Raw genomic sequence first — 17,982 nt, 5'->3', positions numbered from 1 at the left:
TAGGTATATGACATCATTCTAGAGAATTTCAATATAATACCTACCTAGGAAAGGTAAGATGAATTAACCCTATGGGAATGCCTTACTCTCCACATACTCACCCAGCTTTTGCTTGGCTGAATCTACCCAGATAATCCTTGAGGGGTGGGGAGGGAAGGTTTGCATGAGTAACTTGAATTTAAAGTGTAACAAACCAGTAAAACGTGAATAGGTGTTTATTAGATCTGGATGGAATTCAGTGTACTAGTGAAAAAACATCTTATGTGGACTGGATATAAGTATTTGTACATCTGCAGATGGCATTTCACACTTGCTGAAGTATTCTTTATTTCTGAAATTGTAGCTCTTGGAGGGAAGGAGGCACCCTGCTACCAACTTGACTTGATATCTCAGGAAGAACACAGAGATCTTTGCCATTCAGAAGATGATTGGTAAGGATCAAAGGGCACACTAAAACAGGTGATGTCATAGTAGGTATCTACCAGAGGCTTCTGGACCAAGAAGGTGAAGTCCACAAAGTCTTTCTGTAACTGGAGGAAGCCTCATGATTGCTGGCCCCTGCACTCAGGGAAACTCTAACCACCGGATGTCTGGGCAATATGGCGTGGTGCTAGCAATCCAGATTTCTGGAGTGTGTTGATGGTACTGTTTTGATGAAAGTCAAAGAGCTGCTGCCTGTGGAGAAACCCACATAAGACCAGCCCAGGAAGGTTGGCACCCCGCAGGAGGGACCCCACAACAGAACAGAGGAGAGGAGAGAGCGACCGCAAAGAAGCAGTGGAAACAAAGCACCATGAACTGATGGTAGCCCCCACTCCCAGCCCCCCTGCGCCACTCAGGGCAGGGAAAAGGTGGAGGAGTTTCTCACCACTCCAGCCCCTCAGCAATACATAATAAATTTTACTAATCTTCCTATGCTAAGGTTGTTTTGCCTGTAACAATAATTGTAGAGTGATCCTCATATCCTTAACTCAACCCTTGAGGTACACTTCATTTATCAGGGGCTCTCAGTGGGACTAGCTTTCTAAGAAGCCCCGACTTCCCTATTCTGAATTTGTAACAGCAATCTCTCCTCCTTCTTCCACTCCGGATACTCCTATTTTAAGTGGCTGTCCTGGCTACACTTAAAACACGTTCTCAAAGCCTGTTCCTGCTAGGATTTAGGTTACAACACAGGTAGCTTTCCTTGCCTGCCATTTCTTCATCTCTCTTCCTCTCCTTTCCATCCTGGGCCCAGCCCCTCCTGAAAGTCCCTGTATCTCCAACCGTTTGCCTCACTACCCAGTGCGCTGTGAATACTGTTTGTTTCACTCTCTACTTTTCCTTCTCATCTCCCCTCCTGGCATACACTTTCATACTACCTACACTGTTCACTCCATCCTCTGGATGCTTCTGAAGCTTTTTCTGTGTAAATGGCCAGGCTTTAATCACAAAATGAACTTTCAAGAGCCCTTGGGCTACTGGGTTCTCAGGATTCATCCCCGAGTACTTTCCCATTCTGACCCCACGTCTCTCATATGATTTCTGTGTTGTGGGTTATTATCCAGTTGAATGAGTGGTATTTCTGCTCTATCAGAATTACTCTTGGGTGTGGGGGGTGGGGGTTAATTCTTTCCTGTTCTTGCATAGCTGCCTGCTGAATCATTCCCCTCCCAACAACAACAACAACAACAAAACCTTCTTAAAACACATTTTTGTCCTTGTCCCACTGGACCTCCCTAAGAGGTTACACAGTTAGTGCTAGTACTGTTATTATCAGGGAAGGCGAAATTCTCAATAATTCTTCTACATTGTTCTAATTCTTGCCAGAGCCTGGAGTGCGCTCTTTCTCCAGGGACAGCGTCAATTTTAGTCCTGGAGCAGCTGCTGCTGCCTCTAGTGCAATATTAGGATTATATGGAACATATCTTGATTCCTCCTCCAAAAAAGGAGTCTTATTGTTTACACATAAATTTAAAGCCTGAATTTTCATCACACCCATATTTTGGCCAAAGTACTGAAGTTGCTTAGTTGCTTATATTGGCTTTTTAGGTGAGACAATTAGACAATATCTAACCATTTATTATTTAAAAAAAAAAAATCTTTTTCCCTAGTTTCTGTGTTGTTTTTCCAATTCCTTATCATTCTCCCCAAAGGACTAATTTAGGCACAATACTGGGGTCTCCACCCCCACCCTACTGACTCGGAACCCTTAATCCCTATCTCTTCCTGACACGCTGCTGTGGACTTTACCACCCACAGGGTACCACATGATTAGTATACAGGGTACCTAGTATTAGGACAGAGGTGGGGTGTACTGCCAAGCACTTCACCGTGCTTGAGTACCATACACCTAAGGGCCTAAACCCCCGAGACTCTCTTTCCCCCTTCTATCTTTCTCTTTACCCATCTCCGGCCACACCACTTGTGAGAATATGGAACCACAGATTGAGACTCCACACTTGTTTCACGCAAGTGCATCTCATTCACACTCCACACAAGAGTCTCCCCGAACCCACCCCAAGGCAGCATACAGTAAAGTTTGCCTTACCTTGGTCCGTGTACAGAATTGCCAGTCTGGTTTATCAGCAGTTATCCCTGTGCCTGTACTGTGTCTGTCCTGTGTCTGTAGTATGTCTGTGCCATGCCTGTGGTGGCCTCCCTTCTCCCCAGTGCTTCACAGAGCCTGTCTTCAGATTAACAGTCTCAGTCCTTCGTCAGCCATACCGAGAGAACCCACTACCCCTGATGGGACCACTGAAATCAGCAGGGTGCACCTTCCTGCCTGTGGTGGCAAGAACTCTCGGGTAGGCAACAAGATCCCGAATGAGCCCCCAAATTGTGAGAAAAATCTCAATAATTTTATTCAGAGAGGATTTTCTGCGAAGCTTTTTTATTCGTGATTGCAATGGCAGGTGTACTGTAAGCAGGAGCGCACAGTAAAAATAACCTTATAACCTTATATTCCCTATTACCCGACACCTGATTTCTCCTGTTTCCTCACTGGCTGACTACTACAGGTTTACAACGTACTTGACGCACTTCTATACAATATATGTACAATTTTATTTGACCAACCATTAATTTTTCCTTTCCTTTTTTTTTTTTTTTCCTTCTTCTCTCGTGACTAGAGGGCTCATGATTTTTTTTTTTTTTTTTTTTTTTTTTTTTAACTAGTCTCACACTGCTTGTCCTGTTTTTCTTAGCTATCTTCCTTATTTTGGGAGAGTGGGACCTTCTTATCTTCTTAACATACTCCCCACTGCTATGCTACTGTCTTGCATGCACAATCACTTTTGAATATGCAAGGTTAGTGGAATTTTACACTGCAAAAACACCTTCTATTGCAAAGACACAACATTGTTTCTCACAATTATGAGTTTTGTTTTCATGTTGAACATTGGATCTATGGAAAAAATAAGTGAAAAATTGTTGTTATTATTCTGCTCTGTACCACAGACTTATTCAAGGTAATGGGTCTACTTGCCAATGAAAAAGTAGCTTCTGCTATTTTACCAGGTTATTGGGATTTCTAAATGGATTGTTTGTTACAATGAAGTCAGTTTATTTTTATATTTTAATTTATACATATGAACTAAAATTCAAATTTTTGATCCCAGTTTTCTGAAGTAATCTGTAAGTCACAAAATGAAGATTACTGAAAAAAAAAAATATGTTTTGGTTATTATTTAAAATCCTCCTCAGATTGTATTCTCAGACTGAATTACACCAGTAATACATTCAAAAACTCTTGATCCATCAGAGACTTCAAGATAACAGATAGCTGCCATTCTTAAACTGATAAACTGAAGATTGGCATGACAGACGGAGAGACTTCATCACTCTGTTTCTTAGATTTTTACTGGTGTTAGAAAAAAAGATACAAGTTTGAAATTCAAATGCAGTTCCACGCACATTCTTCATCTCTGAACTGGCACTTTTATTTTAAGTTCTCTAAATAAGAAATTCAGTCTGTGGCAGACTCTTGACATGGAAATTTTTTAGAATAACTTAATAAAACTTACCAAATTAATAAGCATTGGAAAATGGGTTACTAAAATGGCCAACAATAATTAACCATGCTATTACCTACACTTGTAATATGTCTGCATCAGTTTTCCTCAGGATATTCCAGGTCATCTAACTGCTCAGATGATAAAAAGAGTTTTAGGGTTTCAAGCTTACTCCACTTAAGCCACAGAAGCCATTTGATTAAATGAATGGTAAGAGCTACTCAGCAAGAAGGAACAATTCCTACTACAACACTTAAAGGAAAAGAACTATTAAGGGTCAAATATATATGATTTGGTGAAATTAACAGAAATTAAATTGCACAAGAGCCCACAACAAAATAAAGACAGATTAGAAGAAAAAGTAAAGGCCTGAAGGAATATCAGCAAGACTTACTGAGTATGTTTCTTAACTGAATCCTTCTGTTTCAAGGTGCAGTATACTATACAGTACTATTTATAACACTCTCATTGATATTCTGGAGACTCAGAAAACTAATATTCAATTTTTCAGGAAGTTTTAACCACCACCTAGTACATGGCATGCTGCCACAGACTTTTGTAGCATACTGTTTTATCTATAACTGTGATCAATAAACGAACAAGTTATAGCCCAAATGTTAATATACTATTGATTACAATACATACAGCCCAATGGACATTTTAGGGGAAGTAATTTTGTTGATGTCACAGGCATGAATCAGATCTTCTTGCACCACAGCAATGCCCAGAAGAATTCATCATTCATCTGGCCAAATATTATTCTTTTTGATGTTTCTTAATAGCTGTATGGTTAGCTTGATCACAAATATCTAAAAAAGGAGAAAGGATGAATTAAAAATAACAAAGAAAGTGTTGATGCTTGCTCATGATTGAGTCAATCTGATTGTTGACCTGGCTCCTATGAATGACAATGCAGAAGGATATAAAGGGGAATAACCAGGACATGTGCCTGAAGACACAAGCCAGATTCTCTGCCCAGGAACAGACTTCCTATGTGACCTTGAGAAAATCACTTAGGCCCACATCATAGAACTATCTTGGAATCTGTTCAAGTGGCACATAATTTAGTTAAATGCTTCAGTGTCCTATGAATCTTAGCATTACCCTCTTGAATTGGCATAACAGTTCTTTCCAACCTGACAAGAAAGTTTTTTAAATTGAAATGTTTTTAATTGAAAGTTTTTTAAATTTAGACTAGATATCAGGAGAAGATTTTTTACTGAGAGGGTGGTTGCACACTGGAACAGGCTCCCCAGTGAAGTAGTCACTGCACCAAGCCTGTATGAATTTAAGAAACGTTTGGACTCTGCACTAAGTCACATGGTCTAAACTTTTGGGTAGACCTGTGTGGTGCAAGGAGTTGGACTTGATGATCCTTGTGGGTCCCTTCCAACTCAGAATATTCTATGATTCTATGATTCTATGAACTGTACATTAAAGATCATGAGATACTCATATACTGTGCTAACGAGGATTATGTGATTGTGTTAACAAATATTTTCATCACTGATCTGGTCCACTCTATAGAATGCTTTTACTATCTACCTTTGTGGGAAGGTACTACATATGGAAGAGGTAAAATAGGTATACTTTTAATTCTTTGAGTAAAAATTAACTAATCTAATTTTCAACCCCATGGTTTTAGATACTATTAAAACTTCCTTCTACCTGCTTGATGGCATTGGGCCTTCAGGATGTCTGTGAAGAAATTTTTGTTACCATTATTCCTTTTTACCCAATAAAATTTTCTCATAGATATGTGGGGAGAGGGGTTTCGTGATTTGTACTGTTTGTTGTAGCACATTCGTGGACTGGACTCTGTCCAAATACAGAAAAAAAAAAAAAAAAAAAAAAAGTGATCTTTTGTTCCATAGAATTTTTATTCTCTTAACCATTTCCTGTCTTTGCAAAGCAATTTGTTTTCACAAGTCAGGTCGAATATTTCATTCAACAAACATTGGACACCTCCACCCGTGATGGTGCTTGAATATGAGAGCTGGGGGGAGTGGGGTGTCAATAAACATTGCTAGATCTTATTTCTAATTAAAATTGATGGAAAGCTTCACAAAATTTCAGACAGCATGCCAAAACCAACTGGCACTGAACTGATTTTTACCCCCAGTAGAATTTCAATATATTTTTTTTTTCTTAAAAATAATCTTACCTGTGTAATTAGCAGGCTGATATTAATTCCAGTTAAGATCAAAACATTATTTTCAAACCATGTATCTAAATATTCTTCGCATCCCTAAGTAAGAATAGATTTCAAGAAAAATCATTTTGACTTTTGAATTCCCTTTGCATATTTATAAGAACATGCTGTTAGAATATATTGCATAAAACTTTCTGCAGCTTATGATGAGTTCTGATATTTATTTACCAGAAATCAAATTCAATAGTAACATATACTGCAGAGTTAGCCATAAAGTTTTTTTTAAATGATCTAAACTAAGCAGGTTGTTCTGAAGTAAATCTGATAATTTTGAATGGAAATGTACCAGAGCTTGTGACCTAATAAAAAGGGATTATTTATTTATTTATTTATTTATTTATTTATTTATTTATTTTTGTATAACTAAGAGATTACTCTCCAAATAAATGAAATAATATGTTCAAGTTTTCAGGAACCTTTTGCATCCTGATACAAATTTTGCCGATTACAGTCTATGCTTATTATGTTGTTTATTTTAAGAACTTATAAATTATTAAATAGCATAAAATAGCTGTAAATATAATAAAACTTTTCTTATAAATAATAAGAATAGCAATAATAATAATGGTTCCTATGCCCTATACCTTGAAATTATCTTTTAATGACAAGGAACAGTCAAAATTACAAAATTCCAAACTGATGAGTGAAGGAAGAGATGTCATTTAGCGACATGCTTTCTATTAATTACAGTCCTGAACTGCCCATTGAATTCGTGTTTCCATTGGACAGTCCTATTAATACTGGAGAGCTTTCACAAGAGTATGCTTCTTGCTCCATATTTCTCTTATCAGGTGATAATATCTGATCAACCTATGCAAACTGGTCCCTTTGTATTAGGACATGTAAATGCTAACATGAACTGGTCTTGGGCAACACATCTCGAATTTCAATGTCTTGTTCATTTCTCTTACTGTGTACTGAAGATGCTTTGGGAAAAAATAATGCAAACAGGTAAAGTAATTGCTGTCATTCTATAATTAATGAATAATAATTACGAGTGGAAGAGGCGCTACATACGTTTTATATATTGTCACTTTCCATTATCATTATTGATTTGTACAGCATTGATTTTTGAATGCCCAGATGCTTACTACTTCATAAACCCTTAGTAAATATCCCTGATACTGATTCTCTGAAATTCACAACTTGTTTTCTTAAAGTATCCTTAATATAAAATTGCCTACAGGACTTACACCTAATGAGTAAAAAAAAAATAAAAATGTTTCAGTGATAAGTGACAAACTAATGAACATTACTAATACTTTAATATTTGGAAAAAGTGTTTTGAATATTTTTTTCCAAAGTCCATCTGTCCATCTGGTAGCAAAATTTATATTCTTCAAGACAAGTTTTTTGTTGTTGTTGTTGTTGTTATTTTTTTTTATTTCTTACCATACTGTATGTTGAATTCCTAGGGACATCACAAAACCATTCCTTCCGACTAGACTTGGTGCATGAACATGGGATCTGAGTACTACTTTCCTTGTTTTTATTCTTTTCCCACTGTGTGACATCATATCTTCCACAGCACTCCATCTAGAATATAAATCCTATAATTTGTAATTCCAGTACCTATAAAGATCCTGCGTTCCTTCACATAGAGGAACTTTCACCCCAAACCAGTGCCATATTTGATTTAGTTGATTAAATTAGATAGATATTTTCCCTCTATATTAAGTAGAGAGAGGCTTCTGCAAAGGATAATTCAACCTTGTGTACATATAATTTGCAAAGACATGCACTGGATATCTGGAAGCTTATGAAGGGTAGGTTCTTAAAACACAGCTTTGAAAATAACATTCTTTTAGACACTGAAATGATTCTAGTACACATGTAAATAGAAAAAAAAAATGGAAACATTAAATTTTAACAATTATCCTTAACTTTTGCAAACACTGCAGTTTACAATGTTAACAGGTAATTTCAGTTCAGAAATTGTGTTTAAGTAATAAGTATAGTAAGGGCAAGCTCACTGTTAAGTACAGCAAAAGAAGAAAGATATCTATGTGAAATTGGAAAAACATAATGAATGATGTTCCACAATTAATTCAATAAATACAGACATATATTATAAAACACATTAAAAATAGTAATATTAAAAAAAAAAAATGTTTTACTCTGACCTAGGAACCTAAATAAGAACTGAAATTAGAAATGCTTTTAGTTGTTCCTTTCTCACTTCTAAGGTCATTTACAAAAATGAAAGGATTTGCAAAAGTCCTTTGTTCTCAGCAACGGAAGATCTTTAGAAAGTCTCCCTGTCCTAATCTGTATTTTTGTAGGAATTTATCTCTTGTGAAAATACAGCTCAGATATTAAACACTAAACAAATACTGTGCACTGTTCAAAAGTGTCAGCTAACACTTCCCAAGAATATGACATAATATCAATAAAACTAAACCAAAGATCAAACTGTAAAATAGTTTGGATAACAGAATTCTTGCCATGTAGGAAATTCCAGCAATTTTTCATTCTGAATCAGGGTGAAACTTCAGAAACTTCTGTGTTGTTTTGTTGTTGTTTGTGCTTTTTTTTTTTTTTTAATGAAAAATCTGTCATACATACAATATCCCAAGTTGGAAGGGACCGACAAGGATCACCAAGTCCAACTCAACTCACATTCATTCTGCAACCATGTTGACTGAGAGTGTGATTTTCAGCACAGGAGACTGCTAAACAAAAATACCTCCTTGTACTGTTTTGAAGAGTTAGTCCAGAATATTCTACTTTTAAATTTTGGAAAAATTATATAAAAAAAAAAAAAAAAAAAAAAAAAAAAAGATAACTTAGCTAGAACTGTCATTTTAATATAAAAGTTTCAGTTAAAAAAATCACCAGCTTAACCAGTACTTCATATTTTACGAAGAATAAGTTAAAATGTAGTTCTCTAATAATATTCTGAAGCTTTTTTTTTTTTTTTTTTCCTCATGCTGGAAATAAGTAACACATGACCTGGGGAAGGCAGTATTTCATTCAAAAGTATGATTACAGTTCATCTTCATCTTGGCAGATTTGTTATCATTTTGTTTGTCTTAGACATCAACAGCAAAATATCTACAGGACTCTGAGAACTGACAAAATATAAACAAGCCCACTAAGTACTTACTAGGGTATGTAGCTTTGCTGAAATCTGTGAGCCCATAACAGCTCAATGAAGCTGAGCTCAAGTATGAGCCAGAATATAGTCCAACTGTACCACTGACATAATGAGGTGGCCATTAATCACTACAGAAATCATGAATCAAATGAAAGAAGACTTGATTTTCAAAGAACAGATTTTAAATATACATTACAAATGCATTTATAATCTTGAGTCTAGACATACGTGCTTTGCCAGTTATCTGGAATCATAAATTATACTCAACATTTGTCAAGAACCACAGAACTCACCTCTACAGGAAGTCATATTAAGGGACTCACAGCTGATCTATAAAAATGTATTAAACCATACTAAACTGTAAAGCTGTAGTGTTTGTAACTAGAAGCTCGTGGTTCAGAATTAATTTGATGAGAGAGTAGCAGCCTGCTGGTCAAAAACTGTTAGCAACTTCAAAAATAATTGATCCCATAAAAATGCTTTAAAGGACTTCTGAAAAAGAAACCAAATTACATGCTGCCAGGCCATAGAAATGATTATGATTAACAGTTAAATGTGTGTGCTGAAAGTACTGACTTGCAAGCTAATTTGAGGCTTTAAGCATTATTTCTGAAAGGCTCACTGAAAAGAAGAGTTGCAGTAGGAGCTCTGCTTTGACCTCATAACATTGCTACTTGTCGATGGTTCAGGTCAGCCTTCAGACATAAACAGACCAAGTGTTTTATGTTATCACACACTCCCCAAGATATTAGGAAACTCATACTTTTCTTCAGCTGCTGTAAAGTTCAGTGATCAGAACTGCTTCTGCTCCTACATACACTGACAGCCTGACAAATGGCTAATCTCATCCATACCACTGTAACAGCAAGGAATCTGCATCCTCTCCCAACCCCCACTACATATTAGCAGCAGATCCTGCAAAAATAATCCTTTATTAAAGGCGTGCATTTATTATATTTGTTAAGTAAATTCTGATTGGTGATATTTTATCTGTGATTTTTTTTCTCCTTACATTGTGCTGCACAGCATTCAGAATGTTCCACTCGAGCTCCTTCTCAGCCAGACTCTTATTCCCATATTCAGAAATAACTTCATCAATTCTGTTGTTCCATTGACGATGGACCTGTTCATAAATACTTATAGCATTTGGTACATGCATATTGATGTGTGGACAGATAGTATAATTATTGATATTCAGATTTCTTCATGGTCACTTGCAAGGAGTATCACTTCAACCAGTTTGCTAAATATGATCTAAGACATGTCATAGTCATTGGACTAATAATAAAGTTGAAAGCAGAAGGGGAAGAAAAATGAGGTGACCCAAAGCACATACACAAGGCAGGCAGACACAAGGCGACTAGCCCAAATGGAGTCAGAAAAGCCAGGGAACATAGTTTAGATGCACATTAGCTGTACTGAAATAGAAAATATTTGCTATCATAATTGTTAATAAGCACAGTTCCACGTAATAATAAGCAGGGGAAAAAAAATGGATTCCTGGATATGAAGGTAGGGAAGTTAGCAGCTCATGTTGGCCATAGATAAAGAATCTTTGTACAGACTGTTAAAATACACCTTCAACAGTCATTGAAGTAGATAAGCTGATCACAAAGACTGTGATTATACAGAGTGTAGCAGGGAATAGATGCACGTGAGAACTCCTAGACCATTGAAAGGTCTGATTACAAAATGAAATAACAACAACAAAAGGCTTATCCAATTCATTGCAGTTGCTACAGCCATTTAACAACAAAGTTTAAAAGCTGGCACATGAATGATGATGTTACTATCATTTATTATACTTCAGCAGCACTTTAATTATTGAGATCTACTGACATAACAGTTGATGTAAAATAAATTTGACTGCAATCTTTCAACCAATTTTCCTAGCACAAATAACTGGCTCCAGACTGTTCCTGACAGTTCAAATCTTTCAATATATAAAAATACAATATAAAACTGGGAGGACTATCATTATAAATTAACATTTAACGAAGAAATCTTAATTGTACACATTCACTTTGATGGAGAAAAATTTATTTGTGCTGTGCTGAACAATAGTGGGATTTAGAGAAGCTTATAAAGTTTATGAGACCAGTGTCATGGTTTTTTTCTCAAACCACCAATTTTTGAATTGCAGAATAGGGAAAAGACCTCCTGTACCTTATGAATTTGATACAGATTCCATTCAGTACTGTGAGGAGTGCTTAAACTACTGGAATTGGTATTTATAGAAAAATTAATGACTGACCAAAGTTTTAAGGAAGTACAGTTACTAGTGATAGCAGCTATGTTTGTATTTATCATTCCTTTCTTTTGTTAAAAGCAAAGGTAAATATTCCATGTAATAGATCTCTACTTGGATATTAAACAGGCTCAAACAATAAAAATCATAGCATTCATAGTTCAGTAGTATACTTTAAATGTCACAATATCAATTACTCCTACTATCAATTGCAAAATTGATATTATTATTATCCTCTAGCAGACACAGATTGCCATCTGGTACTTTCTCCTAAGTCTGCTCATGTCCAGGAAAGAGGGACTTTTTGGTCATTCCTCAAAATCATAGAAAAATGTAAAAATAAAAAAGCTGTCCCTGTGTCCCTGCCACTGATGATTCTACGTTCCTGAACAGGAAGAGTATGTTTTGTGGAAAATCAGAGAAGGAAGAATTAGAAATGTTATCTTCATGTATTCCTTTTTATAACTATTCAACCATGCTGAATTCCTCAAATTATTTTCCAAGTCCTCTGCTGTGCCTGGTGGACACGTAGAATGTTCAAGTTCAAACTAATAGTGATATAGAATGCAGAGAAAACTATTATTTTTTTTAAATCAATTGCAAGAAAGTATTTTGAAACGAACTGCAATCCCATGTAACAATTTATTTACATACCACTTCTTTCTTCAGAAATACCAACACTGGTATTGTGATCTGGATGACAAATACCAGGACTTGAAAACACATATACTAAAAAGTAAAAATAAAAATAAATTATGGATTATGGATAAATATAATATTGAATAAGCAAGCAGCGAATAAAGTACTCCAGAAGCTCCTTCATGAATATTACACAGTTTTTCCAATAAAAGTAAGATATATTTTTTCCCCTGGAAACCCTCAAAAGATGACATCATAGTTACTGAATTTTTGACTAAGTCAGGCTTCAACTAAAGCACAACGCAGTGTTTTGGGGTTGATGACAAAGCCACAACTTTCATGGAAGCAAAGAACAAAAGATACTGGTAAGCAGCAAGCAGCTGTGCTCCACTGAAGAAAACAGTTATTTCATTATTTCCTCTTTGAATTATGGTGAGACCTAAAAGTTCATGCTTAGGCAAGAACTCCTTTAAGCTAGAGGGTGCAAAACAAAACAAAAAACTCATGCATTTTATTCATTTTCAATGAGACCAAATTCTCATCCACAGTGTTTAATTTTCAAAGCCATGGAAGTTAGAAATTAGACATTTCTGTCTCTATCATCATCTAATAAGTTGTGAGGCAAACAGTAAATGCCTAGGGTAATAGCCAAAAGGAACAAGATTCTTGGATTCCTCTCACTGCTGTGCCCATTGATACTTGTAGTGCTTAGCACATGACTCAGTATAAAAGTTCTCTAAGTTCTCTGCTTCAGCCTTCACATAGCCTAAAAGAGATTGTTCAAAAATTGTGACAATAAAAAAGAGAAGGAAAAAATGTAATCAAAGTGATCATAAGAATGCATAGTTAGAATATATTTTTTTTCAGAAATGAAAACGCCTTTCCCTTAGAAAGCATGCATCATATAAAAACATGAAGTATACCTGCAGGTCTACAGAGGTAACAGCTGTTCCTGTTCTGTTTAAATTCTGCTTTTTAATCATACTGTCCTTTTTGATATCATAGCCACACTGCAGACACTTGTGCCTTCAACCTGCAATATTTTGGGGTAGGCTTTTCTGTACTTCTTCAGCACATCCCAGCATGTGAGCATATACTGAAAGTTACTCTCATTAAGTTCAATGCCAAATTAATTTTAAAGCTCCTAGTTTAATAAATACAGAAATCTTTGCTTCAACAAAATGCAATTGTTTTTCTCACTGCAAACATTCATGCAGTGATATCAGATTTGTTCTGATTATTTTGGAGCCAGGATTGTATCAAAAAATGTCTAACAGCCAATTATACAAACACTGGAAAACATCAAGACAGGATCACACAGGTTTCACTCACATTTTCACATATTTTACTAGAAAGTTGGAGTCTGATTTTCACTTACTGTAACTAGGAGACTTTTGATTTCCTGAACACTTCCAAGGAATCCCATTGCTGACGTAAAAGTAATAAGAGATCCAGCTCCAAGTAACATAAAAGAAATACATGACACTGCTTGGTTCTCACCTGAAGAAACTGTAACACAATGCATTCACATCGTCAATTCATTTTATTTAATACATCTGCTTACTCCAGAAAGCTTACTCCAGAAAAAAAAAAAAAGAATAAACTTTTGCAATTCCATTACTGAAAAAATGGAACTACCCATAATAAGATCAGAGAACAACTAAAAGTTATAGATGCTATCATTTTAGTTATAGTTTTTAGTCACTAAAAATTATTATGACATGTACAAATCCTGTCTGGACACAGAATTCTCATTTAATTGACTCCAATTCATTTTTTTCCTCCTTCTTTGTGACTGGCTACTTTCCCCTTTCTGTTTTACTTGGTTTTGTATAGATATAGAAAGTAGCAGGTGTTCTCATTGCTTCCACCTCAAATGCTTCATCTCACAGTTTCCTCATTGGATGGGTACACTGGTGCTCCGTGGCAGAATCAAGAAAGACAACTCCTTAAGATGACAGCTATTGTCATGTGGCTCAAAACTTACTTATCTGTGAAAAAAATTTGATAGATGCTCTGGGAAAATGGAGAGCACAAGTGCCAACTGGTGTTTATTCCAGCCAAATACCCACTTAAATAATATTGCCAAATGCTGGCCAAATGTATTCTGATAAATTATAGAAAGAAAAGATCAATAGAGCTGATTTATATTTCAATGATTCTTCTACAAGCCACACACCAAGTGAGATAAATAAATTGTATAAATTGTACTCATATATAAATTGTAGATGTACTGCATATAGATGTACTGCAATACATGCTGTATTTTCTTCTATTTTAATAATCATATTATCTAATGGTGGAAAATATACACAACTGAATAAACTATGCATTTCAATTCAACACTGCCACCTTGTGAAAAAAAAAAAAAGTCACTGTTTTTGCTGATGTATCTTACAATTATTTGAAATTAAAAAAATATATTTATACTCACACAACACACTGAATAAATTGTTTCTGTCAAGTAAAAGCCACAAGCCAAATGTCAAAAGTATAATACCCAGAGTCTTGGGAAAAAAAAAAAAAAAAGGATTACATTTTTAATTCAAACCATTATTAAATAATTAATTTGAAGTTGCTAAATAAGAAAAAAAAAATTTACCAAGAAAATTCCATTGAAGACATTTAAGTAATATTTCCATGCTAATGCTTTATTTCTTGTTTTCTTTCTTCTGTTTTCTGTTTTGAATTGTAGCTGAAAATATAATATATAATCATATATTCAGTCAGTATGAAACATATAACTAAGCCTATCGATTACTAAGGGATTTATTTCCTTCAGATACTATTTTAGAAATTTAAACAGTCACCTGATATATTGAACAAAAAATGGAAGGATCAGCAGAAGCATCAACATCGTATCTGGCCTCAATTGCCTCTAATGTTATATTGTACACTTTTGTTAAAAAACTTTTTTTTTTTTTTTTTAATTAACTATTGAAGAGGGAAGCCACATAAGCATTGATGTTTTGAGCATATTCCAGGACAGTTGAGCAGGAAAGACCCTCAGCACTGTAAGGTCCCTGATGCAAGACTTCTTTTTCTAAATATCATCATTATTAATATCATTATTGGATAACATATATTATGGGTCTATCAAGATTCTTGCACTGAGAGTGAAACTCATACATTTGCCCCCCACCGGTTCCTTTTCACCTGTCTTGTATCTTCTGTAAACATACTCCAGCATTCTGGTCTGCCTGGCTTGGTGACAGAAGCTGAAAAGAGTCAAAGAGCAGTGTTAAGAGATAGCTTCTGCAATGGCAGCCAACTGGGACTGTCCTGCTCCTCTCACTTGTAAGGTAGGCAGGCACACAAACATGCACAGGCTTGTGTGCATAACCAGCATGTGCATCCTCTTTGGAAAGTATTTTCTAATCCAAAGGGATGTGTTTAAAATGAATTCTGCAAGGTTCTCGTCTTTTGTCTGAATTACTAAAGATTGATTACTGTTTGATTGTAAAATCAAAGAAAATGATACAGATGAAGCTTTTATGGTCAAAAACTATCTTACATTATTACTAATGTTACATATCAAATATTATACACATATCAAATTTGTTTATTAGAATAAAAGATTCAGCAAACACCATCTTTTCTTTTCTTGGTAAGATTCTCATTGCCTGGGTTATAAAAATTTAGCTGTTGAATCACAAAACAAAGAAATATAAAAGCTTCTCAAACCAGCTTCACATTGGGCTTGGGTTTATAATGCACCATGTAAACTTACAAACAATATTAGACAAATTAGGTAAATGTCTTTTGCATTTTCCCTGGAGAAGATCCACTGCTTCTAAGAACAATTACATTTCATAAGAATTTTCAAAGCTGGAAGTATTGAAACATTGTCTTGGTGCACAGTTCTAATAAAAATAAATAAATAGGAAAGTAAAAAAGGGTTACAAATTGATTGTGAAAACAGGCATCTGAAATTGTTTTGTTGTAATGATTATGTGATTGCAATTCTTTATTTTGAGGTACCTTAACAGCAATTCAATTTCTCTTAAAACATTTATCTGGAAAATATAAATATTATCTTTATAAAATGATATATACTTCACATTCAATGGCTACAAGAAAATCTTTATCACCTTTGTGTCTTACCTTTGAGAGCACAATTTCATAATATGTTTCTTCCTTACTTCTGTGCATTTTAACCACATATTTACATTATGGAAGTTTTCTTTTGTTGATCATCCATTACTTCCTGGTTACAGAAGGCAGGCCTACAGAAACTTCTTTTTCTGTTGGTAAAGTCGTTGGCCAAATGCAGGACACAGTGCTTTGTGGTTCAGTCACCATGATCACAACAGAACTCACATTACAAAACAAGTATCAAGTGTGCATTCACCTGACTGCTTGAAAACTCTTTTTAACATGACCATACTGAGAAGTTTACTGGTTTACATGATTCTTCAAAGAATCAGACATAACGGCGTGGGTTTCAAACGGATGTTTTCATAGCTTTAAGATTTGAATATCATACTGATCTGTAACACTGGTAAGAAAAGGTTAAATAAATGCCGTTGAATCCAGTATCTTGAGTTTAACTGACATAGATAGGTCTTTCAGAAAGGTACTCAGTCTATTTTAATGATACTGGGAGATGGAAGAAAAACCTTCTACCCTTGATGGTTAGTGTGAATTGTAGATCCTTCACAGTATCCACAAAAGCACAAATTTTCTATGCAACACCTGCCTGTCTTTTAAATTTCAGCTCTCATTTTCCTGTTATACATGTCTCTGTTCCTTGTCATTCCTAATCAGGCATTAAGAGCAGACGTCCTCCCTGTAAATATTGCTCTGAACACTAAAACTATATTGTCTGTGCTCTCCCTGACCTAAATTACTTCCGCTTAATGGAATGATGCAGATGTACTGGGTCTGGCTGGCATGGAGTTAACTTTCCCTGCAGTGGCCCATACAGTGCTGTGCTATGCACTTGTAGCTAGAACAGCCCTGGTATCACACCAATGTTTTGTCTATTGCTGAGCAGTGCTGGCACAGCACCAAGATTTCCCCCAACCCCCCCAATGCCAGCAGGCTTGGGCTGGACAAGAAGTGGGGAGGGGACATCATCAGGGCAGCTGACCTAAACCGACCAAGGGGATATTCCATACCATATGGTATAACACGCAGCAATAAAAGGGGGGAAAGGGGAAGAGAGGAATGGCTGTCCTCCCCAGCAACCGCTACCCGTTTTGAGGCCCTGTTTCCCAGAACATGGCTGAACATTGCTCGTTGATTGATTGGAAGTAGGGATTTCTTTCTCTGTGCTTCCATGCAGCCTTTGCTTGTTTTTGTTTTGTTTTGTTTTGTTTTCCATTTTCCTTTTCCCTTTAATTATTATGTCAACCTGTAAGCCTTTCTTTTTTTATGTTTCCAGAATACTTTCTTCTCTGATCTTCTGAGGAGGGGAAGTGAAAGAGTGGTTGTGGAGGAACCCAGCTGTCCAACATGGTAAAACCACCACAGTGGACTCCTTAATTCTGTGACTTGATATTTTCTCTAGCTCTGGACTAATTTGCGTGCAAGCATTTTTTTTTCCTATTTTTTTAAAAAACAAAACAAACAAACAAAAAAAAACACTATTTCTTTTCCCCCTCAGCCCCAACCAGTGAGCCAGGTCAGCGCCCCCCACCAACCTGGGACCCCAGCGCACCTCTGAAGCACAGCTGCCTGACTGGCCTCATTTGCCATGTCGATGGAGTTCTCAAGGTAAAATGGAAGCAAAAATACAGACCGGAAGTCGTCTTTGCTAAACTTTTTTTTTTTTTTTTTTTTTTGTCTTTGG

General features: G+C 35.8%; 1 protein-coding gene across 2 annotated transcripts; it reads right to left on the bottom strand.

Annotated features, from left to right (window-relative positions):
• Window positions 1-4,251: 4,251 nt before the first annotated feature.
• Window positions 4,252-17,861, bottom strand: TSPAN19 (tetraspanin 19). Of its 2 annotated transcripts, XM_035338174.1 has the most exons (9): window positions 17,834-17,861; window positions 16,293-16,470; window positions 14,623-14,695; window positions 13,567-13,697; window positions 12,204-12,278; window positions 10,314-10,424; window positions 7,597-7,740; window positions 6,157-6,240; window positions 4,252-4,801 (listed from the first exon to the last, which is right to left on the bottom strand). In XM_035338174.1, exons 2-9 carry the CDS (start codon window positions 16,338-16,340, stop codon window positions 4,730-4,732), a joined length of 738 nt encoding a protein of 245 aa, XP_035194065.1. In that variant the 5' UTR covers window positions 16,341-16,470; window positions 17,834-17,861; the 3' UTR covers window positions 4,252-4,729. The 2 variants fall into 2 exon arrangements, with proteins under 2 accessions (XP_035194065.1, XP_035194054.1); XM_035338163.1 differs by lacking the exon at window positions 17,834-17,861 and having other exon boundaries at window positions 16,293-16,488.
• Window positions 17,862-17,982: the final 121 nt, after the last annotated feature.

The sequence above is a fragment of the Oxyura jamaicensis genome, chromosome 1 (genome assembly GCF_011077185.1).
Source record: "Oxyura jamaicensis isolate SHBP4307 breed ruddy duck chromosome 1, BPBGC_Ojam_1.0, whole genome shotgun sequence".
Taxonomy (NCBI): domain Eukaryota; kingdom Metazoa; phylum Chordata; class Aves; order Anseriformes; family Anatidae; genus Oxyura; species Oxyura jamaicensis.
Note: the sequence above shows the minus strand (reverse complement) of the source record. Positions and strands in the feature narration are given on the sequence as shown.

What these genes read in the sequence shown, in the direction of transcription:
- TSPAN19 (XM_035338174.1), bottom strand. Translation starts at nt 16,340, where the DNA reads ATGCACAGAAGTAAGGAAGAAACATATTATGAAATTGTGCTCTCAAAG. An exon ending in TATTTCTGAAGAAAGAAGTG is followed by an intron (nt 10,425 to 12,203) that starts GTATGTAAATAA and finishes ATTTATGAACAG; the next exon opens with GTCCATCGTCAATGGAACAA. An exon ending in TGAATGCTGTGCAGCACAAT is followed by an intron (nt 7,741 to 10,313) that starts GTAAGGAGAAAA and finishes TTTATATTCTAG; the next exon opens with ATGGAGTGCTGTGGAAGATA.